Here is a 23,787-nt window from a genome sequence, read left to right as displayed (position 1 = left end):
TTGTATAAAATATTGTGCGTCATTAATATGAGAAATAAATCGACTGTATATATATATGAGACACCCAAGGTCTTAAAATACAAACATTCTCTTTTCATTCTTTAAAGTATTATTCACAAATCTCTCCTCTCATACTATTAAGGTATTACGACGATGCTGCTTGTGTGCTAAGAAAAATGTGTTTAGACGCAAAGGCTCCTCATCTTTCATCGACTCTGCCACCCACTTTGCCTTGGAAGTATTATATGCTACTTGATGAATCAACTCTGCCACCCACTTTCATCGACTCTGCCACCCACTTTACCTTGGAAGTATTATAGAAAGATTAATAATGTTTTATTTATTACTTTTAATATTTATAAACTATAAAATATAATGAACGGAATTTTATATAAGATAATTATAATAGTTTTATACTCTACTTGATGAATTATGTTCGAATATAATTATATAATAACTATTTTAAATATTTAAAAATCCAAAAATGTTTATTAATATTTATTTTTAAACTATTTATCGTTGTTTAAAGAATAAATTTATCATAATTTATCATAATTTATAAAATGCTTACAAAATGCAAGGCAAAGTTTCATTTTCAAGAGTTAAGTCGAGATCTGGATTAAAAATCCTAATAACTGGTAAAGAAGGGAAGCGGGAGACAAAAATATTGAATGTTGTCTACAAACAAGTTTTTCAGAATATTTTGTAGTCACGGTACGTAATTTTAATCTACTTTTTTTTCAAATACAAATTTTAAAATGAATAAACTGTTGCAATTATTTATTTTTGTATTTGCTAGATGGGTTGTGATGAGTTAGGAGATTGATGACGGTATGTCAATTTAATATTATTTCATGTTCAATAAAATTTAGAAATTTAGAAATCTATCAAATAATGTTAACCCGTCAAATTGCTTACAAAATTTATTTAATTTTTTGCAAGTTTCTAATTGAATTTGCTTTCTTTATCGAGAAATGTACTTCATAATTTATATTATTTATGGATAATATTTTAATTTTTATTATATTTTCTTTTAATATGTCTACATAAATGTTTGTTTATTATTTATGGAAAAATAATATTATTCACCTAAAATAAAGAATTACGAAACATATACAATACAATTCTAATTAATGATAATATAAAATCTGTTACTTCTAAAACTATACACTATTTATTCCATTTTTTGAATGAAAGTATCTTCGTAAACACACAAAATATTTTGTAACGTTGCAATTATACATACACATAATATCTGTCTCTTCATACTGACGTTACTGTGTTCCCTCTCGTGAGATACATGCCGAGAGAAAACACATGATGCAGACCGATCATGTTCTTATGTCCGCACAGAGTACGGACCGGTCACCTAATTTGTAATAAATACATGAACTAAAGGTTATTTATTTTTAATGATCCACAGATAATAAGAAAGGGATTTCGCAGATCACTCCATAGCCAAGTCTCATTATTTATCTATTGTTTGTTAGTGTATAACCCTTTCATTTACGCAAATCAATCTTCTTTTCAATCCTCCATTGATATACGATAAGCAAGAACCTTTTTTTCTGCAGAAAAAGGTGAGCTTTTTTGTTTACCTTTTCTTCTCATTCCACCAAAAATCTTTCTTCTCTCTGTTTAGCTTGCTTTATAATTGCTCCGGGAAATGTCTAAATACTGATTGAGAGACAAACAAGCAAAAAAAAAACAGAGCTAATCAATGTTATTTAGGGTTCTTCACTTTGCTTTATGCTCTAAGGGTTGGTTTGATGTGTAGAGCTATTAATCAATCATTCACTGTTCTAAGAAAGAAGAAGCACTGGATCTCAAAAGTATTGTTTCTATAAAAGATTAGACCTTTGATAGATTTTAGTTTTTTTTTTTTTAAACTCTGTTTTGCAGTTAAATCCAGGAGGAAGCAGCTTCCATGGATCTATCACTCAACACTAAGAATGTCTTCTCCTCAGCTCTCCGTTTCGCCATGTCCATTGACACGCTGAAGAACTCTCCTGAGCTTGCTCATGAACTCAAAACCTCAGCTCAAGAGCAAGTCGAGTTCATGCTGTCCGAAGACGAAGAGGTACGGTTACTGGTTTCTCAAGAGGAAGTTAAATGTGTCGTGAGATTAGGCATCTCCAGTGTCCTATCGACGTTGTTAGACAGATTATCATCTTTGCTTCTTCTCCCTGAAGAGTTTGATGTTCTTAATGATATTGAGTGGCTGTGCAAAGTGTTGCCGAGGATGGAGTTGATGAAAGATCTCGTCTTTAAATGGGCCGACGTGTCGAGCGAGATTCTTGTGATTGCTCAGAACTGTAAGTTAGGTGTGAAAGTGAAGCTTGTAGAGGTTACAGGGAAGGTTTTAGAAGCGGTTGGTTATGGTGTCGTGATTGTTCCTTGTGGAAGCAGAGCCTGTCTTCTGAAGCTGTGGTTGCCTTTCATAAGGAGGTTAAAGACTCTGGTCGATGCAGAAGGATCTGGGTCTGAGTACAGAATGGACGAAGATCTCTGTGAATTCTTAGAAGGATCGATGGTGTCTTTGGTCTTGACGTTGCCTTCGAATGACCAAGCGGAAGTGTTTGGGGAATGGATGAGAGGGATTGCGTTGGAAGGAGTGAAGTTTCCGGATTTGAGTGAAGCCTTTGAGGTTTGGTGTTATAGAAGTAAGTCTGCAAAGAGACGGTTGTTGGAAAAATGTGATAGACTTGCATCTGAAAACCTTGCCCATTGATTGATTGTTAATACATCGAAAAAATGTAGCTAATCAAACCAAGCTTTTTCTTCTTCACGCTGGTCTGATGAATTCAGAGAGCTCGTCGAATACAGCAGCTTTCTTTATTAGCTAGGGATTCAGATTACCCTTCATTCCTTCTCACATATGTTAAGTTGTATCTTCTTTACTCTCCTTGATATGGTAGCTGTTTTATTGTATTAGGAGTGACAGAATTCTTGTACTGGCTCTAAACTTTGATGCTGATTACTATAAACCATGTGGTCTGGGGGTCGGTGAGGTAATATGTAAAGGTGAACAATGCGCAACTAACCCAACTATGAGTTGTTGACAAAGACATTGGATGTGAATAAGATGAGTGAGTGTCTGAACTTGGTCAAGGTGAATTATGATAGATTGAAAGAAGCAAGAGACGAATTTATGGAAGAACACGACCGAGGTGGGAAAAGGTTAGCATCAAACCAACAGCAGACATTTCACGGCAATCTTCTCTAATTTCCAACAATGAGATGAAATGAGAATCTTTTAAATACCTCCACTGATTCAAGTGTCATCCATATTGGTAACTTCTTCTCAAAGGGAAAATCCATCGCTACGTTTTCTTCAACAATTTCAACAGAATTAAGGTTATGTTCTCTCTTATTGTCCCCCTCCCGCATAAGAGTTTAAGAAAAATCCATGATTAATAAATAATAAGCCACCAGTTAACAAACTACCGGGATGATGATAATAATGTTGAAGTTAAGAAAGTGAAGTATTAACATCACATTCTCTCGTGTTTGTATCAACGGTTCTGCTGCTACTCCCGGAGGTGGCGTTACAGGTGGACCAGATTCTTCTGCCGGAATACAATAACGTTATAAACTGAGTCTTCATGATACAGAATTTAAAAAAAATATATATATATATATATATGTTAGATATAGAGGAGTATCTTACCATTCATCAACAAATCACTCATTAAAGGTGATGAATATGTTTGCTGAAGTTTTAAAGCTAAAACGCCAGTTTCATTTCTATAAGAGTCTTGCAAACGATGAAAGGAACAACGTTGAAGTACCTTCCAAACACAGTCTTTCCACACCTTGGAAGGTCTAATATCCGACAGTTTGAAACACAGTTCCTGGTTTGTAGCCTCTAAAAACACTTTACACCACTTCCCATAGATCCATTTCTCAGACATCATTCCAGTCACTCGCCCCTGATGCCGATGTGTACGGTGAAACGCCTCGACACATCCCACCAACAGATGCTCTTCAGCGTAAAAAGGAGGTAGATCAAGAGTCTTGTTGGGTCTTGCCTTGATATCTTTAAGGTTCCAGGGGTAGTCACAAGCCTTGACAATATATTTCTTCTCATCATCATCGTCAATCTCTTTAATGCTCATTGCAGTAACCCAAACGACATAATAAGCACTCATTTCCACTAATGTCCCAGAGCTAAACATTGATTCCTCGCTCAAACGCCTCAGGAACTAGCAGTTAAGTTAAGTAACTTCACAACCAAAACCTCATACTTGCTAGAAAAGCAACAAAATTGAAAAAAAAAAATCGATGTGGCCTCAAATGCTTTTGAGCAAACGGAATGATCTCAGGTGGTGAATCAAACAACACCAAGTACTTGTCACCACCAATTTGTTTGACCACAAGACCAGTCCACCACATACCTTTCTGATCAGCGTCCACGATGGAGCCTACCTTGATAATGATGCCAACTTGTACATGCTCCGCTGGAATCGGTCATCCTTAAGCAACCGGACACACCTTTCTCTTTGGCGGAGTCTAGACTTGGGATTTGCCTCTATAATGACTTTGCACCAAACGTTTTCAAAGCCTTTGTTTCGGTAAGAGATTTCAACTTCACTACCTTCCATGAAGGATAGCATTTCACTCGGAACATACCTCATGCTTGATTACTCACAGTGAAGAAACAAACGAAGCCTAAAACTGTAAAGACCCACATTCACTTAATTTCATCCCAAATGGCATATAATGCTTTTAAGAATGGGAAAAGGAAAAAGGGCGTAGAAATTTCTTGAAATTTGAGACTAATATCATATTAGTAAATATGTCAGAAGTACTTGTATTTCCTTTGAAGATTGCAGATTAGGGGCTTGGTTTACAAGTACTTTAGAAGTCTTTTGTAGTTTTTTTTTCACAGTCAATTTAATATAAATCACTTCAATTCTAATTTGAATGCGCTCCTTTAATATGCTAGAACCTATGTCTAAAAGTTTTATTTGGGTTTTAACATTTGAAGAATGCAGCTTATTATGTTGGGATTATGGTTTAGAGCTTGTTATTACTTCTTAGTTAGTTGTGATTATGGTTTAGATTTTGTAATGAGATGCTTCCTTATCTAAGTGGTTGGCACTCTGGCGTAAGAGTGCTCCAAAAGATAAAAACTTTTATCACACAGCGATGCCAAATTTTGGACACTGCTTCAATACATCAACACAAAGACACTTCGTGTGTGTGACTTCTTTTCTTCACAAAACCCTAAGACAGAGGGATCATTCTCCCAAAAATGCAGCTTCACTAAAACTTATAAATAAGGCAACAAGAGAAAAAAAAAACCTAGAGAGGAAAATATAAAGGATAAGAGGTAAAGTGGTCCTGAGAATCAGTAATTTTGCTTCGACATTCAGCTACTACATTCCTTAAAAACTAAAGGATCGCATAAAACCCAAACACGAGAAAGATGAAACCAGATTGTGGTAAAAATCAGAACTTGCAACCATGAACCCAGACATGTGGTAAACAACAGAATTTGCAACCATTGTAGAGAGTGCCAGTGATCATGAAAATACAAGTTCTCAAAAGCAAAACGAAAAGAAAACTCAAAACACTTAAAAGGTCGATTAATACGCAAACAAGGTTCTATGGTTGATCAGAGATTCGTCTATCAGAGTTTGAAGAAGGGGAAGGAGTCCTTGACCCCGAACAGCTAGAGGAGGATTTCTTCAATCAAATAGTTTGAGCGCTTAGAATATGGCTGCGCCCTTGAGGCTTTCTATCTGATTGCAATCATAAAACAAATAATTATTCTACACAACTGGCACTTGCCTATGCAGTCTTGGTGTATGTGGATGATATAGTGATTGCCAGCTCCTCAGAACTTGGTGCTGCTGTTTCCCTCTTGTTCCCAACAATAAATGATCAAATGATAAGGTTTGGAAGAACTTATGCGCAAATTTAAACTCTCATATTGATCCTAGAGTCAGAGATAAGCAATAACTCTCAGAATGATATATAAAATAAAGAGCTGAAAAGAAAAATGATATAAAATAGACTTGTGGGATCAAGAAAGAAGAAGAAGCAAGGAATAAGGCATATACAATCAATCAAAAGTTCTGAGAAGCATGCATCCAGATCTGATTAGGAGAAACAGAACCCGTGAAAGGGATTAGCGGAGTAGCTAAACAATGTCGTCTGGGTGAGGAGCGGGGGAGAGAGCAAGGGGACGGCTGTGGGATTCGTCGTCGTCTTCGTCATCATCGTCGGAGGTTGATAGATTAACGCAGGAGCAACGCTCGAGGGAGGCGAAGAAGGCGGATATGACGGTTGTGCCCACCCAGCTCGCCGCCTGATCGATCTTTTCGAAGGAAGCAGTGCTCAGATTGGACGCGGTGGAGTTGATGCTGCTGCTGTTATCCATGGCTTCTCGATTCGTTTAAGAAGATCGTGTTTGGGGGAGAGAGATGCGCGATGGAGAAATATACCATAAAACGAGAATATGTAATTAGGCAGTAATATTATTTAAGGGAAATATTCCAAAAGACCCTAAAATAAGTTTTTTGGACCAAAAAATACACAAGAAGAATAACAAAAAAAAAAGATTTTATTAAAGAGATCAAATTATTATACCCTTACTTTATAAATATAAAAATATACATAACTACTGTGTATAAATAGTTAAAAAAATAGTTTTATCTTCTTCTTTTTTTGAAAACAAACATTTTTTAGTTCAAAATTTTATTTATATTTTATTTTGGAATATCAAAATTATTATTTAAAATTTTAAATATTTTTTAAACTTTTGTTTCTGTTTTTGACTCTACTTTTTAAAAATAGAAATTAGAGTAAAACTATAGCAAAGCCAACTGTATTTTAGAAACAAAAAATATAATTTTATATTGAAAATGATTTAGTGGATTTAAGTGACGTGTTTTGTTTTCAGCATGTCAGTGATCACTTGTTCAAACAATGAAGCCGGCAGACGACAAAAGTGTCCCCTGAAACTAACCACAACACACATGCATTGGACTAAAACACATAATTATATTCCAATTACAATTGTTAACCTCTACTTACAAACACAAAGGTGAAAATGCAGAACAGTAACCTTAAACCTAGAATCTTAAGAATATTTAATGGAAGTTATCAACAGCATTTTGACAATCGAAACCTTCTATAGTGGAATAGTAAGCGGTAGACTAAAGGTTTCCTTATCCAACGAACAACTAGAAAGGCGTCGTTGGGTATGAAGCAACTTAGAACCACCACAAAGAAGCGCCATGAAGAGAAGAGATCTCAAACTAATCTCTTAGGAAATGACAAGGAGCGGGTCGATCCATTTGCGGAGATGAACATGAGAGAAACCAAAAATTTGACAAAGATAAAAGGAGACAAACAACCCAACTGAGAAACATCAAAACTGAAAACCTGCAATAATCTGGTCCACCCAAAAGGAATAAAACACATGCAAATGAAATAAGGAAAACTAAGGATCAAAGATAGTCACACCGACGATGTAGAGGGTCCAAAACTACCAAGAGAAAATTGTAGATGAACCCGATCAGATTTAGATTTTCGACCACATTAAGATAGATCCTTGCTTTGAACATCTACACGGTTAATCAAACAGATCCAAACATAGCAAACCAATAAAGTCACAACACAAAACAAAGAAAAAGGAAAAGAGAGGACGGCTCCGGTGCTAAGAGAACCACCAAAGCCATACAAATGAAAAGTTGAAAAAGATTTTCAGAGACTACAGAGAAAGTATAGCAAAGTTAAATTAACTTTCTTTCTCTCTAAAAAAACTCTTCTGCTTACTCGGCCCATGGGCCCATCCTTTGCGATGGAAGGTGCGTGAATTTTTTGGAGGATCATTAGTCATGCTTACTTACCCTGCAATCACCACATGACATTTCTCCGTGCTTTGGCCTCACTCACACGATATCGCGAATCACGTTCTAAATGGACGTGTGCCTGTTATGCCCCAAAATCGTTACCCATGTTAGTGTGAGACCTCAATTGACTCTACAATCGTGTGGGTTCGGCTCTGATACCACTTGTAACACTGTGACCGCCCACGTCTATTGGGCCTCCTACACCCACTCACTCGGTCCGTGGGCCCCATTCCATGCGACGGACGATGCGTTAATATTTTGGAGACTCGAAAGTATTGTTTACTGACCCTGCAATCACCGCATGACCTTTCCCCATGTTTTAGCCTCACTCATACATACCGCGAATGACTTTTCGGTAGATCCCCCATACTTCCATTATTCCAGCTCAATCACGTTTAACAATGGAGTTTTAACTAGATGTGTGCCTGAAAAAGTAAGGGCACTTTAGTGATATATATAGTCAAATCAATTCTCTTAAGCCGTTCTACATATACCAGAAATTAGGATTTTACGATTCACCCCCGCTCATAGAGCGTAACGCCCCAGTTGCGCACCACGACAGGTCTCAAGACGCATCTCGGGTCAAAACCGAGATGGCTAACAAGCTCACAAGTATATCTTTGTTGCATTGCACCACCCTCTTGAGACTATCTCTGACATTGATTAGTTTTCTTGATTCTACAACGAATCCTCTAGTCATGCTTTGAGTACACATATAATGTTCTATGTCCTTTCTCCAGTTAAACTCAACTTATGCTCATTTGCCAATGTTCTCACAATCAACTCAGCTGTCATGTTCATCTACAGCGTGTATCTAACTCTGCCACTCTCCAGATCATCATAAGATCTTATTGGTCTCTCAGATTCATCCATGTATTGCTTTTCAAAAGTGATCGTAGCACTGTGTAAACATCTATGTAGGATTGTGGACTCCAGAGTTTAAAATCTAACCAACTACTTAAGTTCCTCATTTATTGAATCATTACATGAACTATCCTTGTGAGTTTTGGTCTTTACACATGTTTATTGCATGGTCTCTTCAGTAGATTAAAGGTATTATGCATCCCAAATGTAGCAATTGTTTCCATAGCGAACACCAAAGATTTTCACTTTTTCGTTGAATGCTTTACACTGTGTTGTTATGAAAACTACTGTCAATCCTTCATCAAATAATTGACTTATACTTATGATATTTGATCTGAGTCCTTCAACATACATACATTAATTAGTCATGGTTGCTCTGAAATGTTACTAGACCCAATTCCATTAATCTTTTCCTTTTACTGTTGGAATGTCTTCAAAAAATGTCATTTTTCTCAGTCATGTGTCATGAGAACCCACTGTCTAAATACCAAGCATCTAATGTCTATGTTTTACCGAATGTATATGCAGTTTCCATAGGGTCTTCACAATCACACGTAAGGCCATCAAGGGTCACATGATTACAGATTGTCTTCTATCCTTGGTGATTGATTTTGATTTGGATACATATCTTCCCAAACCTCTTATTTTTAAGGAAAACACTTGCTAGATCTCCATGCTTGACAAATTTTTCTGAGAAACAGATCTCCATGCTTTACGAATTTTCTTGAGAAACTGATAATAATATATGCTTTTATGTGTCATAATCTTCCACACATGAAACATCCTCTGTCTCCTATGTGTTGTTGATCCACTGGTTCAGCTTGGTTGTTTTTTTACCATCAATCTTTCGTCTTTTCTTTTCCAATGAGAAATTTTTTCTTTCGCAATCATGTTGCAGTACTCTTGGCTTCTTACTTCAGTGTAAGCTTGCTCTTGTCTTTTTACCTCAGTTGACCCTTCGACTATCCGTTTTCCAAGTCCTTCGTAGAAAATTCTCCTATCTAAAATGTTTTGTGGTTCTCTTGGAGTTTGATCTTAGCTGAGATAAATACAATATATGTTGATTCTACACCAGTGTATCCTAATCCCCAGTTGGTGTTTGGTGGTTGTCCTACCGCTCAAAATTGATCCAAACTTTTGGTTCCAGTACTTATCATTCAGATCTTCTTATGATTCTCACATAGGTCATGTTCAAGACTTCGAGCTTTAGCTTGCTCTTCGGTGTAAGCTTTCAACATCTGTGCAATTCAATCTTCTAATACTTGATTCTTGAGTTTTTCTTCAGCAAAATCATGTGCAATTTCTTAGTGTCCATGGATTCTGACACATTATTTCCTTTATCACCAGATGGCTTTGAGTCTATCTTCAGAATGTTGATTTGAGCCTTAAGCATAAATGTATACTTGAGGAGTTGTAGATTTTCATGACTCAGCTTGACCCACTGATATAAAATTCTCGATATTCCTTTTTGACATCTATTTCCCATTCATCTTCAGAATCTGTGGTATCTTCGTCTGATGATGAATTTTCCAAACCTACCAGTGCCACAAAGTTCAGTAGAATATCTTGATCATCTTGGTCATCTTCAGACTCTGTATAACTAAACAGAGGAATGATTTCTCTTTGCCTTTTTGTGACCATGGGCATTCAGATTTGATATGCCCAAACATTTTACATTTTTTGCATCTTAGCTATCTTCTCTTTAATGAAAGACAGTCTGATTTAAAATGTACATATCCCTCACATTCATGACACTGCATATCCTTTTTCTAGTCACTCCAATCTTCACTTGGACGAGTATTCTCATTTTGACTACTTCTTTTGAATCTTCTATTATTTTTTGTTAGTCCTTTATCAAATCTCTTCACCAGACTGTTGAAATTCTATGCCATCAGACTCACATGTTCCTCCAATATTTAACTCTTTCATCCTTGTGATTTTCTGTAAAGGCAATTCTTTTGACTGGAGTTGGATTGTCTTCAGCTTGTTCCAACTCAGAGGCCATGAGTAGTCCCACCAGTTTATCAAACTTAATCTCATCTGATTTCATAGTCACTTTAATCACTGCCTTACAAGCTTCAAATCTTATTGGAAGACATCTGATGAGTTTCTTGACTAACTTCCTCTTATTGTACTTCTTTCCAAAGAAAGATGTTTCATTTTCTAAAGTGTTTAATTTTGCAGTGAAACTTCCCAACGACACATATTCACCCATACTTAGATTTTCAAACCTGGTAGCTAGATGGTCTAGACGAGTACTTTTAACAGTTGTATAACCTTCAAAGTAGTTGACAAGAATATCACAGGCAGCTTTTGCTGATTCAGATCCATGTATGATCTTGAACTGATCAATGTCTACTGCGGAAAAGATGGTTGATCTCGCCTTTGAGTTGAATTTAGACGCGTTATTTTCTTTCGTGGAACAAACTTAACAGTCTTGTTCAATCAAATTTATGTGACCACACACAACTCTTGTATCACGTCTGACCAATTCTTAGCTATCCAATATATCCTAAAGCAACAACACTCGCTTCTCTCACAAGAATCTCACTCACCAAACCTCAAATCATGTTCTTATTGCTTGAGCGCTCTATTCTCTCTGAAAACGGCTAACCTAAAATCATTTAGGTCTTCTTGTATATATAGTCGAGTGTTTCCATTACTTGAATATACTCTCTCTTTTTTTTGTGAAAGCGTAATAACTCCAAGATTGCAATCTTCTCGTTCCCCTGCACTGCAAGCCACATCTTTGATCTGTTCAATATTTTTGGGCTTACAACCAGTGTCGGTTTTGTGGGTGTGCCCAATGTACAAATGCACAAGATCCTCAATTTTTCATTACAATTTTTTCATAGAGTTATGGTTCTAAATTCTAAAATTCTTACAAAGAAAAAGGTCCGATTTTTACAGTCATATACAAACATAGCAGGAAAAGTATTATATGGCACATGGCCCACTTATTTCTTGAGCCGTGCCTGCTTACAACTTCAGAGAATTCAAGCAATAATATAAGAGAGCAACTAACTGGCTTTACTTTAGATATTTTTATTTTTTTGAACTACAAACTCGATATTTTTATTTTTTTGAACTACAAACTCGTTTCTCTTTCTCCAGTCTCTCTCTCTTAGTTTTCGCTTTGGTGTTATTTTTTTGGGTTTTTGCAGTACATATACATAGAGGAGGCGTAAATTAGGTAACTGGATATTCAACTGTTCGCTTTTTCTAAATACCGAAAATGCCCCTATTTTACGAGATATTCGAGAAGTTGTAGCGCTTCAGACAACCGGTAGAAAGCGGTAGAACACGCTTTGTAGTAATGATGGAATCTTATTGGAAGAAAAAGAAAATGTACTTTCGTATACATGCAAAAAACCAACCCTTATCAGAAAACTGTAGCCTTTAATATATTGTCGTCTCATGAGTTTTCTAGGCCGTTCGCTTTCTCTCATTACTATCCCAGAAAGAGTTGTTAACAGTGTCAACATCACTTTCTCTCTCAACTCTCCCACAAAGTTTGTAAACGTAATTGACATGGAGTCTTCACGGCTCGGTGAAATTCCTGTAGAAGGCGACGATGAAGTTACCGGTCCGTTACCGGAAATGATGTTCGCCGAGGGTGAAGAACCCGTCGGTGTTAGGGTTCTTACTTACCAGTCTTCGCGTGCGATAAACACAATTCTCGATGCACTGGAGGATGAAGAGATCCAGTTCCTCCGGTCAACATCTTTCGGAAAGTTGGTAGAAATCGCAGAGAAACCCGGGTTTTCCGGTAGATTTGCTAGATATCTTCTCTCAAGGCAACTAAAAGTAGAGAAAAAGCACGAAGCTTGGTTTCGCTTTGCCGGCAAACCAATTAGATTTTCCCTCCGAGAGTTTGCCATTGTTACCGGTCTTCCTTGTGGTGAATTCCCAAAGAAAGCAAAGTCCAAGAGGAAGAAACACATCAATGAGAAACCGTACTGGCCAGAGATCTTTGGAAGAGTAGAAGAAATGAGAGTTTCTAGGGCGGTTAAGATGCTTAGGAAAAAAACCGTAACCGACAAAGATATCTGGATGAAACTCGCTTGCCTTGCAATTGTGTCTTCTGTTTTGCTGTCTACTAATCTCCGGATGAAGATGTTGAAGGAATACGCTGAGATGCTAGTCGATATGGAAGAGTTCTTTGCCTTCCCGTGGGGGAGACTAGCTTTTGATATGTTGATGACAAGTATCAAAAAGAGAGATGAGATATCTCTATCGCAAAACACAATTGCGTTGAAAGGGTTTGCGCTTGCGCTCCAACTAGTTATCGTTGAAGCGGTTCCTGCTCTGACGGAAGTCGTTCAAGAAGCTTGTTCCTCGTCAGAATCGGACAGCGACGATGAGAACGCAGATCGTCATGCCAGTCAGACTAAGAAGCAGACATTGTGTCCTAGCCATGCTCGGGAAGTTGATAGGAAAGCTGAGGTTGGGAACTTACTCTTTCTTTCTGTAACCACTAATGAAACTAACCGTAGCAGATTCATTATAACTTCTTTATTATTTGTTGAATGTTATGTTAGGCAAAGGTGACGAGCATTATTCCAGCAGATCCTCGAACGCCAGTGAACGATTCTTTGGTTAACTGGTCGGATGATGTTGTAGATGCCAAAGTTGAGAACTTGGTGCGCATTATATCGAAGAATCAGCTTATTCGTAAGGAAATGTTTCGAGGTGGGGTCAGTAAAGTGGATGTTGAGAGGATGCGTGCGAATGTTAAAGACGGGGGAAAAAGAAAACCGCAAAACCAGAAGCATAAGGACGTAGCTGTACACCGACCTGAGGAAGCGAAAATGAAATCTCTTATTAATTCAGTCCTCAGACCTGAGATAGATCGGATCGATGCGACTATTGCTGCTGCTGTTGCATCCGTAAAGGAGATCTCTTCGAGTGGTTTCGCTTATCAGTCTTCTGTTGTTGCTACTGTTGAGGCAATGCTCCGGAATTTTAAAACGGAAATCCTAGCTTGCTTCCCTAAAGAATTTCGTAAGGCCCCAGTCGAAGGTGTACACCCCACCGCAGTTGGTCTTGAAGGTGCGAGTGGAGAAGTCCCTACAAATAGGAGTCCACCAGCAGCTAATGGAGTGGGAAGGAGAGATGTTCGTCAATACTCCACCCCTGCTATGCTCGGTTCGAACGAGGATATAGTTGACGATGTCATGGGAAATCTTAGTCATTACTCAACTCCCCCAGCTTCAAGAAAACGGTGGCAAGTAAGTGCCAGTAATGGTGTTGTGGTATATTGAAACCGCTTGTGAAAACTGCTTTTACAACGTAATTGGCTTACTTTTAGGGATCTGAGGCTGAGTCTCGTAGGCAGGAACGTCAAAAATTTGTCGGCGGAGAAGCACCAGAAAACATGCGTCTCAATGTGTCCCGCAGTCTGCAGTCAGAGAAGCCAACCTCTGCGAGACGGCTATCTCTGCATGTTTCAGATGTAAAGCTGTTCACTGTCATTGTTATTAATCTGCATTTTCTATTTTTGTACTGCATCAGTAGACCTTCACCAACCTTCTCGCATAAATCCAGTTAATTTTGTTATAAATTGGATATGTTTGTGTATTGCAGGGATTAGTCTCGCTTTCTGCGTTGGAGCCTCGCAAGAGTGGTTCGGTTGCTTGCGGAGTGCGTGAACAGGTTCATCAGGCATCTCTTTCCGCTCAGAGCCAGACCCACGATAGCGGCAGACAGAATGTAAAATTCGAAATTTTTCCATTTTTGTTATTCAAATGTCTGATATATTGAAGATATTAAAAGATCGTAACTGTAGGCGGCCCACCTTCCTCGAGAACCTGAGATTCCTTCTTTCTCACTTGGCCTAACTCAGGAACTTCGCACGGTGGTGCAATCAGATATAGTGGAATTGGGAGAAAAAAACAAAAGTAAGAAAGCTGAAGATGACATTGAAGCAGAGGTGGGTGATAATGAAGATAGTTTTATATGCCGTAAAAGCAAGCGGTTGAGGCACATTCCTCCCCAACTTATCAATGACTACCACTGTGGGGCCGTAATCTTGAATCGGGCTCGTGAAGAGCAACATTTTGTGAACAGTCCCTCCGACTATTCTGAGATTTGTGAGAAGTATACGCGGCTGAAGATGCTACTGAAGAAAGACTGGTATTAACTCAATGTGTACTTTTATTTCCTATAATTATATAGTTCACATACGGTTGCAGACATAGACATTTGTATCGTATGTGCCGTTTCCTCACTCACACTTCTTTCTAGTGTATTCAATGTTGGGGGGCTGTCTGTAACGGGGAAGGACTTGATTGATATAGGAGAACGGAAGAGATTCCTTCCTGGCAGAGTACGTACACTGTTGTTCCCCAAATAAATATTTTTTAAAACTGTCTAATTCTCATCTCTGGATAACTTTTTCAAATACAGGTCTTGGATATTCTTACAAGGCTTGTTGCTTCTACCTTCAAGAAGGAAGCGTTGGGTGGAGGCGATACCGCACCTGTGTTTCTGGACAGTCGTCTTCAGTGTTTGCTATCAAGGAATTATCCTAGGTTTAAAAAAACAAAGTCCAAGGAAGGTTATGTTTTCAGTAATGCAATGGTCGATTTGGTTTCAAAGAGTTATAGCAGAGAAATTGAAGTAGGCAGGTTCTACATTCCGTTCAACGTCGATCGGAAGCACTGGGTTGGCCTTTGTGTTGATATCCGCTCTTCGAAGATATTTGTTTTCGATTCTAACATGGATGTTATTATGGACGACGCTTTGGTGAAGGAGCTATCCGATCTCTCATATGTTTCCTTATCTATTGAAACGTATAGGGATCGTGGAGCAGGTTAATGGGAACGAAATGGTCGTGGAAAGAATGAAAGGCCTGTCGCAAAACACAAATCCAGCGGATTCTGCGTTGACCGCCTGTCTGTTTATGCAAACACATGCGTTGTTTGGTTTCGATGTGTGTAGGTCTCTCACGCCAACTGTCATTCCAGCGGAAGCACGTAAGGCTGCGATACTTATCTACGAGTTTCATAAGAAGTTGTAGTACGTTTCTTACTTTGTCCATTCAACTTCATCGACGCCTCGCGATACCCGGTTGTATCCCAATCACCACGGTTAATTTAACTGCCTTTCTATCAAACAGTTTAATCAATGTAACTTTGTTCGAATTTATGTTCTGTGAGTTTTAACTTTAAGTTGAGGAACATTGTATGGATGTTATGAAGTTATAAACGTATGTTTAATTTCTTCATGATAACCGTTATGAATGGTTTAGCATTGTTGTCTTCTCGGCCATGGTTCAATGTCGTTTTTTGCGTGCCGTAGGGATCTTATTCTAAAGCATTTGTTTCCCATCATTTTAGAATTACTCATGCCATTTACTTTGGCAATGACTAATGTCTTCTCTGTTTTGGTTTCGTTGGGTTAATGTTTTGGCGATTAAAGAATCTTAACGTATAGGAATAATTTTCTCACCTTCAACCATCCATTTACACTGGTGCTTGGTCAACATTATTTTGCAAACATGAGAATATCCAGCTATTGCGTATATTAGCTATTTCTTTCGTAAAATATCTGCTTTTTTCGGCGTTGTTAAAGAGTTCGAAGTCCAGGTTTACTATTAAGGCAACTTACTATTGTTTCATTTCATACATTCGACTTCATACAAAACAACCAGTACACCATTGGAGCTAATATAATACATCCAAAAACTAAAGAGCTCCCCTGCTGAACCTTACATCCCAAGCTTAAGATAATATTAAACAGTGCCAAAAGGGTTTAAATATAACACAGCAGTGTTTGACGTAGTTATTAAACATATTGGTGTCCAGATTCTTCAATCTGCAGAGGAGCGTCCACCATTTCCTTCATCATCTGCCATGCCCTCTCCGGCTTCAACATTAACCCCAACCTCAAACTCCGCATGCGTTCCACGTACGGGGTGGTTGGAGGATTCACCTTTCAGTCATTAAATGAATAACTCGATGTAAGTATAAAAGCATACACAGTTGTACGTATTGTCCTCTGTTAGTATGTAAAATATTTGAATTTTTTGGGATGAATTTTGTAAAATTGCTGTTAAACCTTTTTCAACAGCTACGGGATCTCCTCCTCCGCTTAGTTTTGAAGTGTTCAGGTTACGTCCATTTTCATGAACCTCCTTCAACTCAGTCGACGAAGCGGTGGACAAAACTTCTATAGGAACCTCGTATCCCTGCACAAGTGGACCCCTAGGGGAAGCTTGAAGATGTGGCTGAATAGGGTTTCCGATGGTGAGGTCATTTGTGCCGTATCCAACGTACTCAGATCCCGGAACTCCATAGATTCTCTGCAAGTCGACTGCATATCTGGATGACATTAAGTTGTCCCAATACATTCCTGTAACGTCCATGTTTCCCCATTGTGGTGTATAATAATGTCGGTCATACGTTGTTGGAGGAAGAGAGGCCCTCATGTATGCACCCGTGTTGCAGGAATGAGACCCTACAAGACGATTAAAGGTTAGGGTTCTCTATGGCAATTTATTCACTCTAACCAACCCAAAGTTAAAGCAAAACAAATAAAGTACGTGTTTATGATTTTCCGGGGAGTGGAGTTACATAATTACATAGACAAAAATGTTCAAGAAAAACGAACCAAATTGAGTGAGATTTGTAACCGGAACATGAAACCTTTGAGGTGGTGCGTTGATGTCAGTATTGACAACACCACCTCCGGCGACAACATGTGTGTCCATGTCTGTATTCCCAATATTAGGTACAATGTGGTCGTCTGGTTCCACCATGGGTGCTAAATTGAGGTTTAGACTGGTTTTTGCTTTTTGAATCTCCTGAGAAAAACGATACAGTAACACCATTTTCTGCTCATCAAAGAGTTCGTTTAGGACATGGTCACTGCAGACGATCTCGTTACCTCTTATCATATCTGGCAAAAAAAACATTGTTACAGTTTATTTTAAAGTTACACAGGATTGCCGTGTTTACGAAGATACCTAAAACGAAGGCCATGTGTTGCTCCTCTGGAACACCGTCTCCTAGGAAAGTGATAGATCCAATTGTGAAAGGTGCTCTGCACCTAAACTGGTAGGTGGCAACATCTTCAGCACCAGATATCACGCAAAGCTTGGGTTCAACGTTCCATTCATGTACGCTCATCATCATATCGATGTCTGCGTTGGTATTGATGTTATGGGGTGGCCATGTTCCCCCATCCGGCTCAAGCATCCATTGGGGGAGCTGAAAGGTGACAACCATCGGCGTCTCTGTACGAAGATTGAAAACACTCCTCACATGCTCTTTAAGCGCGTTAACTTGTTCGTTTTTCCCGATGACTATATCACGGCCTCCGCGGGTTTGATCCTCTTCGAACGTCCACACTCCTTGCTGTGATTTCAACCACTGTCCCTTAAATACACGAACAAGACGGGCCATCTGTAGAAATTACAAATGACGGTTAGTGGGAGAAGGAAGACAAACATTTATATATCATCTCATTTATGCTGACCAACGGAACATAAGATTTTATGTGTCCTACGTCTATTGCTTTATCCAACCTACTGGTCCCCTAAGTAAATAAGAAATATAGGCGATTATGTTGTTGAAGCGAAGAGAATCACCTTTACGAATCTTCAGCAGTGTCGAAGTGCCAGTCAACTGAATTTCTTTTCAGTTTCTTCAGATGGTATCCGGTGTTGTCGCTTCTTTTGTGTTGTAGAAGATGATAGGGGAAGCCCCTTTATAGAGCAAACTACAGGCTTCGAAAACCGGTATCACCTACAGATGGAGGTTAAAGGAGAAAATCTACGGCAAATCTTTCCATTTAATGCGGCAGCGTACCTAGGGCTAGGTTACCATCATAACCTATTTGCCTGACATGACAACACAGCTTTTCGATATTTAATTATAAATGTCGTTGTCCTGAAATTCTATCCGCATAAAGTCGTCTATAGTAAGATAACTTGAGGAAATATCTTCAATAGTGACTTTGCAGTTGACGTGGTCCATTAGTCTCCGTTGTTATTATGGTAGGCCCATTATCAAAGACGATGAGTTTGAAAAAGGCACCACATCACAGCGTTTTAGGTTCACCGAAAACCTAGACTTCCAGGTCCTTCCTTTTCACCAAAACATCGAAGTCAATCAGGTAGTTCGTCCCCATTTGAAGTTATATTTGCGTTTTTCTCATCTGACAGTTTTTGTTTTTCCTATTTATGATCTCTGCAGTATAATTCCAACGGGAATGGCCATGTAATTAGGTCCGGGGATTCCTCGCCGGTGTCAGTGTGGAGCAACGACAATTGCGTTAGTTTCTAAAACTAGGGAAAATCCAGGGCGTAAATTTTTTAGATGCGGAGTTGTTTTTGGTGAGAACCATGTTTTCAAGTGGGCTGACGATGCGATTATTGAGGATATAGAGGTTATTAATGGGAAGTTAGCAGCCATGGAGGAGGTGATGACTGGACTGAAGGAAGAGCTTACAGATCTGAAGAAAGACATGTCAGAGATAGTTGCTCTCGTCGACAAATTAAGTTCCAAGATACAAAAGTGATGTTTTGTGTTTACTATATTGTCGCAAATGTCATCACAAAGCTGTTGTTTATGTATTTGGTTTATCTCTCGCACTATATGCCGGTTGTGGGGTTTTTTTGGGGGTTCCGTCGCCTCCTTTTCTAGTTGTTGTTATTTTGTGGTGCCTTCTTTTGTTATGCCTTCTGTCAATGTTGTGGAACGCCTGATGTGGTGAGTTCTTCTCTCGTATGCCGTAGTTCATATTTTCTCTTTAATGTGTATGTATAAGGAACATCGGTAACGGTTGCGGTGCACCCTAATTTAAGTGGATTACGCGACGGCGTTGTGTCTATTCATTTCGTCATTGTAAACTAAATACAATTGGGTTCGGTGTATTGATTATAGATTAGGGTTTCCGATCTTCCTTCCCCAATTATTTTGAAGTTTATATCCAGTCAAATATAACGATACTATTCGGACTTGTACACGTAATATTTGACACAACTGCTGCTTATATTATCTCATTTCATACAAGCGGGAAGATGTTATTATTTATTTTACAAACTCGGGAATTTTAAATACTCCGTCCACTACCCAGAAACTGGTTTTGGGTTTACATTAATATGTAACACTAAGGATATCCAGTTTAGCCACTCCTAATCGTGCTTACACCTTCATCATCCGAGTCTCCACCTTCCCCTATATTTGATTCTGTGACCTTCATATTGCCACTTTGCAAGTGGCTCTGTTATGACCACCACCCTTGCAGCGACTGCAAACTGTCCTCTTTTTCGGTCCTCTCGTCTGCAATAGAAAATTACATTACTATTAGGTCTATGTACATACATCTACAAATGCAGAGCTTTACCTGGAATTCACCCCTCGATAGAATCCGGCTTTTCCTTGGTCTTCCCGGTGGCCTCCGACTAGATGGTCGATTTATTTCAACGCCAGAAACAGAGTTGTCACTTGATAGAATCTCTATACTTTCGTACTCAACGACCGGATTAATTATGTTTGCGTATGCTGCTGTGTATGTGCTTCTACTGTAACATCCGTCAACTAACGAGTCAATTCTGATTTGGGCCCTTGTCGCAGCAGCAATTGCATGAGTGCAAGGAATGAGGAGTGCTTGAAACTCATGGCATGTACATGTTTTCTGACTAAGATTCACATGGAAGGTGGCTCCCTCTTTGTTACGGACCTTATACTCCGCCTCACCTATCATCGTAACCCAAAGGGATCCACTCCGTTCAAAATTTGCAGCGAGAATCTCTTCAACACGAGGCGTTACCATTTGACCTTCTCCCCTTTTAATTTGTCTTCTCTTTGCAAACCACGTCATAAGCTTCGCCCTGATGTATTCGATGAGGGAGAGGATAGGATATTCTCTTGCATCTCGTAATACTGAATTCCAAGTTTCGGCCACATTACTGGTCATAATGTTGTATCGGTTACCCTGAAAATGTGACCGTGCCCAATGTTCTAATCCTATCCCAACGAGGTAATCAGCACATGATTGATTAACTCTTTTAATCTCGTTGAACGTAAGGTAAAACTCTGATAACCTATACGCCCTAGCAGCTTTTCCAACGAGGTATCCCAAATGCTTGTCTTTGAAGTACGTCCTTATATTTCTTTTCAAATGTAAAATGCATGCGCAATGCCGCCCGGCCGGATATACATGTACGTGTTGAGAAGAATTAATTTTGTATCCGGATTTACCGTATTATACTCGAGTTACCATATCCTATCTTACTCTATCAATTCGATATCATATAGTTATGTGTATTATACACCTTATGAATATTATACCAAACATACGTAGTAATATAATAGTTCATATAAATCAGAAAATGAGCACCTTTGCAATTGCCATATATATGGATGGATGTCTGTCAGAGACAAATACAATCTCTTCATTGTTGGGAATGAATTGAGAAAGTTTTGTGAAAAACCATTCCCAAGCCTTGTCATTCTCACTGTCAACAACTGCAACTGCCAAAGGGAACACTTGATAGTTTCCATCCTGCGCGGAAGCGGTCAACAAACACCCCGCATACTTTCCTCGCAAATGTGACCCATCAACTATAACAACCTTCCTCATGAATCTATAGCCTTCGATGCTAGCAGCTAAGGCCATAAACATATACTTGAACCTATGGCCTATACCGTCAGCATATTCGGTGTGGATCTGTGTAATACTTCCCGGATTAGCCATGACTAGCTTCTCCAAGTACGTGGGAAGCAAATTGTATGATGCGCCGGAAGATCCTTTTGCGTAGTCTAAGGCTACCTCTCTCGACCTCCAGGCTTTCCAGTATGAAATGTGGACGTCATGATCACCTTGCATGGCTTCACGAATATCATTTGGTCGGGGACCTCCGCCTCTTCCAGCAAATTTACCCTTCATCATCCCTCCAATGACAGTATGAGTAGCTTGAGATTGGTACCCAGTCCGGTCGTCAACGGTGCAAGAATGGTTTAGCTCGACTTCCTAATTTCATATAACTGGGTGTTTTTGAGAATCACAGCATACACTCGCCACTTACAGGTCTCACTAAAGCATGTAAGAACCATTCCACCCGGAGAGGACCGGCTGTGTCGGAGTCGAAATTTATTTCTAATAGCATACATGGCCATATGCAGCTTGAAATCTTCCCTGGAGTTGAAGATCATTCCCACGTAAATATCACTTTGGTTGTCAGCTCCAACCTCTACAGAAATATTGGTTACATTAATGATTTTTGTTATACACACATTTGGAGCAGAATAGCACAATTGACTCGTAATCTACGCTTCCTCACTATAATGAAAAATTTGTTATATGATTAGAAACACAACTTTTAAATTTCTCTCTTAGCCTCTTCCTTAGCTAACCTTTTTTCCCAACTATTAGGGACCCAGAATCATCTTCTCCAATGATTGATTGTCTTCTAGGGGTTTGTAATTTTGGGCTAAGTGGGATATCTGAATCATCATTTACGTTCACGTATAATTGTGGTAGCAGTTCTGTCATTTCCTCTTCGGTTGCACCCTGGAACGTTTTGGACGGCCTCATAGATGTTTCGCCTGCATGTATAATCATTAAATTTTTTTAATAAACATACATGTTTCTGCTATAGTTAAGTGCAGACAAACTTGTACCTCTATCACTGTTGTCGCCCCAGGGAACAGTTATTGGATTCCAACATGTGTTCCCTATTACGGTGACATTAACATCCCCGGTTGATCCAGTAGATGATGTAACGAGATCAACAACATTGATGTTCAAACATGAAGTACTTCTCTGATCCCCATTACTAAGGGAAGTAAGATTATGTGGGGTGGCTTCTGTGACATAGCATTCAGGATCAATACCATGTCCTACATTTTGTTGACCAGCCACCACATCTTCCCAATCAGCATTTAAGTAAGCGGCGTCTTCATCTACGTTAAGACGTATTATTGCTTCTTCTGGATAATCCGATGGGCATTGGTAATCACCTTTGTCTTGGGTTCCTGCGTTTCAATATAATAGTGGCCACCAAAAGTGAGTGATAGAGGTACAAAACTATTTTACCGGATATACTACGAAGAAACCCTAAATACCACAGTTCTGTGACTTTTTACGTTGCGTAGTAGTCCGGCTTTTCTGTGTCTCTCTCCTTGTACCACCTATTTCGGGGGTTGGAAAACGATCGAAAAATTTTCTTGCTTCTTCGATTTCAAAAGAAAAACGATAAACAAGAATTAACTTCTCCTCACTGAATAACTGCTTCAGCACACTCCCAGCACAGGTGAATTCATCATCTTCTACCATCGCTAATCACCAGTTGCAAAGGCACGTCAGAATTAGTATTTAATAGATTACATACTGTTGTTATGATAATTTAAATGTTAAAGATGATTGCACTTACAATTAATCATTCTACAGTGCACCTCCTCCGTAATACCGTCAGCTAGATATGTAGTATCACCAATTGTGAATGGACTCCGGCACAGAAACTGGTACTTGGCTATGTTGAGTGCACCGTACGTGACACAGGTTACCACCTCATTCTTCCACTCTTTCACACTCATCATTATCTCTATGTCTTCAGACGTCAATAAAGTTATTGGTGCGTGCGCAGATGGATCATCCTGGACCATGCATCCGGGTAGCTGATATGTCACCAGGAGTGGACATAAATCTTCAATACGTAGCTGCTGACGGACTAGTTTAGTAAACTCCTCGAATCCTTCGTTGGTTCGTGCAACTATATAATGATAGACCTCTGAATTGTCTTCTTCGAATTTCCACCTGCCTTCATCAGTTTTGTTCCATCGGCCAGCTCGAATATTGACAAGTTGGCCCATCTATTACAAACCAAAAGAATTAGTTAATCAGTTTCTACGGAAATATTGAGATAAAACAGATCTGTTAAGATCGAATGAATTGACAGAAACAGTACACTTCATTGTTTTCTACCTACTATGATATTTGTCTCTGCAGTAAAGAGTTTCTCTCGTATTTTCAGCTTCCTGCTTTCTTTAGGGAAGTGAGTAAGTTATTCTGGACGCAATGGCCTGCAGCAACGCGGCTATTTAAAGAA

At 38.9% G+C, this 23,787-nt stretch overlaps 5 protein-coding genes and 1 pseudogene across 7 annotated transcripts; 2 read left to right on the top strand and 4 right to left on the bottom strand.

Moving 5' to 3' along the window:
- Positions 1–1,422: 1,422 nt before the first annotated feature.
- On the top strand, positions 1,423–3,043 carry LOC106422277 (BTB/POZ domain-containing protein At3g05675). 3 transcript variants are annotated; one of them, XM_013863090.3, is made up of 2 exons: positions 1,423–1,580; positions 1,903–3,043. In XM_013863090.3, the coding sequence occupies exon 2, from the start codon at positions 1,928–1,930 to the stop codon at positions 2,729–2,731; it is 804 nt and encodes a 267-aa protein (XP_013718544.3). In that variant the 5' UTR covers positions 1,423–1,580; positions 1,903–1,927; the 3' UTR covers positions 2,732–3,043. The 3 variants fall into 3 exon arrangements, with proteins under 3 accessions (XP_013718544.3, XP_022545640.2, XP_022545639.2); XM_022689919.2 differs by having other exon boundaries at positions 1,438–1,580; positions 1,913–3,043; XM_022689918.2 differs by having other exon boundaries at positions 1,438–1,832.
- Positions 3,044–3,149: 106 nt separating this feature from the next.
- Positions 3,150–5,246, bottom strand: LOC111199936 (annotated as a pseudogene).
- Positions 5,247–5,913: 667 nt separating this feature from the next.
- On the bottom strand, positions 5,914–6,388 carry BNAC09G24250D. Its single transcript, XM_022689920.2, has 2 exons — positions 6,069–6,388; positions 5,914–5,944 (listed from the first exon to the last, which is right to left on the bottom strand). The coding sequence occupies exon 1, from the start codon at positions 6,386–6,388 to the stop codon at positions 6,149–6,151; it is 240 nt and encodes a 79-aa protein (XP_022545641.2). The 3' UTR covers positions 5,914–5,944; positions 6,069–6,148.
- LOC106422293 lies at positions 5,958–23,764 on the bottom strand. The gene is made up of 6 exons (XM_048740848.1): positions 23,664–23,764; positions 23,113–23,551; positions 22,805–23,017; positions 22,361–22,714; positions 22,094–22,285; positions 5,958–21,930 (listed from the first exon to the last, which is right to left on the bottom strand). The coding sequence occupies exons 2-6, from the start codon at positions 23,549–23,551 to the stop codon at positions 21,698–21,700; spliced, it is 1,431 nt and encodes a 476-aa protein (XP_048596805.1). The 5' UTR covers positions 23,664–23,764; the 3' UTR covers positions 5,958–21,697.
- On the top strand, positions 12,261–15,750 carry LOC106422332. Its single transcript, XM_048740402.1, has 8 exons — positions 12,261–13,175; positions 13,271–13,960; positions 14,041–14,205; positions 14,316–14,441; positions 14,518–14,864; positions 14,907–15,057; positions 15,138–15,476; positions 15,544–15,750. The coding sequence occupies exons 1-8, from the start codon at positions 12,261–12,263 to the stop codon at positions 15,748–15,750; spliced, it is 2,940 nt and encodes a 979-aa protein (XP_048596359.1).
- On the bottom strand, positions 19,934–21,629 carry LOC106422330. The gene is made up of 4 exons (XM_048740401.1): positions 21,078–21,629; positions 20,939–20,973; positions 20,082–20,841; positions 19,934–20,017 (listed from the first exon to the last, which is right to left on the bottom strand). Exons 1-4 carry the CDS (start codon positions 21,627–21,629, stop codon positions 19,934–19,936), a joined length of 1,431 nt encoding a protein of 476 aa, XP_048596358.1.
- Positions 23,765–23,787: the final 23 nt, after the last annotated feature.

The sequence above is a fragment of the Brassica napus genome, chromosome A9 (genome assembly GCF_020379485.1).
Source record: "Brassica napus cultivar Da-Ae chromosome A9, Da-Ae, whole genome shotgun sequence".
In the NCBI taxonomy this organism is placed as follows: Eukaryota; Viridiplantae; Streptophyta; class Magnoliopsida; order Brassicales; family Brassicaceae; genus Brassica; species Brassica napus.
The sequence above is the reverse complement of the archived record's forward strand: the minus strand, read 5'-3'. Positions and strand labels throughout refer to the sequence as shown.

Bases quoted from the DNA above. Each gene is read 5' to 3' on its own strand.
- LOC106422332 (XM_048740402.1), top strand. From the start codon at position 12,261: ATGGAGTCTTCACGGCTCGGTGAAATTCCTGTAGAAGGCGACGATGAA. The intron at 14,206-14,315 runs GTTATTAATCTG...TGTGTATTGCAG, and splicing joins TAAAGCTGTTCACTGTCATT to GGATTAGTCTCGCTTTCTGC. The intron at 14,442-14,517 runs GTAAAATTCGAA...TCGTAACTGTAG, and splicing joins ACGATAGCGGCAGACAGAAT to GCGGCCCACCTTCCTCGAGA.
- LOC106422330 (XM_048740401.1), bottom strand. From the start codon at position 21,629: ATGATGAAGGGTAAATTTGCTGGAAGAGGCGGAGGTCCCCGACCAAAT. The intron at 20,974-21,077 runs GTGCTCATTTTC...TCGAATTGATAG, and splicing joins TATATATGGCAATTGCAAAG to AGTAAGATAGGATATGGTAA. The intron at 20,018-20,081 runs GTAAAGCTCTGC...TTTCTATTGCAG, and splicing joins TATCGAGGGGTGAATTCCAG to ACGAGAGGACCGAAAAAGAG.
- LOC106422293 (XM_048740848.1), bottom strand. From the start codon at position 23,551: ATGGGCCAACTTGTCAATATTCGAGCTGGCCGATGGAACAAAACTGAT. The intron at 23,018-23,112 runs GTAAGTGCAATC...ACTGGTGATTAG, and splicing joins GCACTGTAGAATGATTAATT to CGATGGTAGAAGATGATGAA. The intron at 22,286-22,360 runs GTACAAGTTTGT...TTATACATGCAG, and splicing joins GGGCGACAACAGTGATAGAG to GCGAAACATCTATGAGGCCG.
- LOC106422277 (XM_013863090.3), top strand. From the start codon at position 1,928: ATGGATCTATCACTCAACACTAAGAATGTCTTCTCCTCAGCTCTCCGT.
- BNAC09G24250D (XM_022689920.2), bottom strand. From the start codon at position 6,388: ATGGATAACAGCAGCAGCATCAACTCCACCGCGTCCAATCTGAGCACT.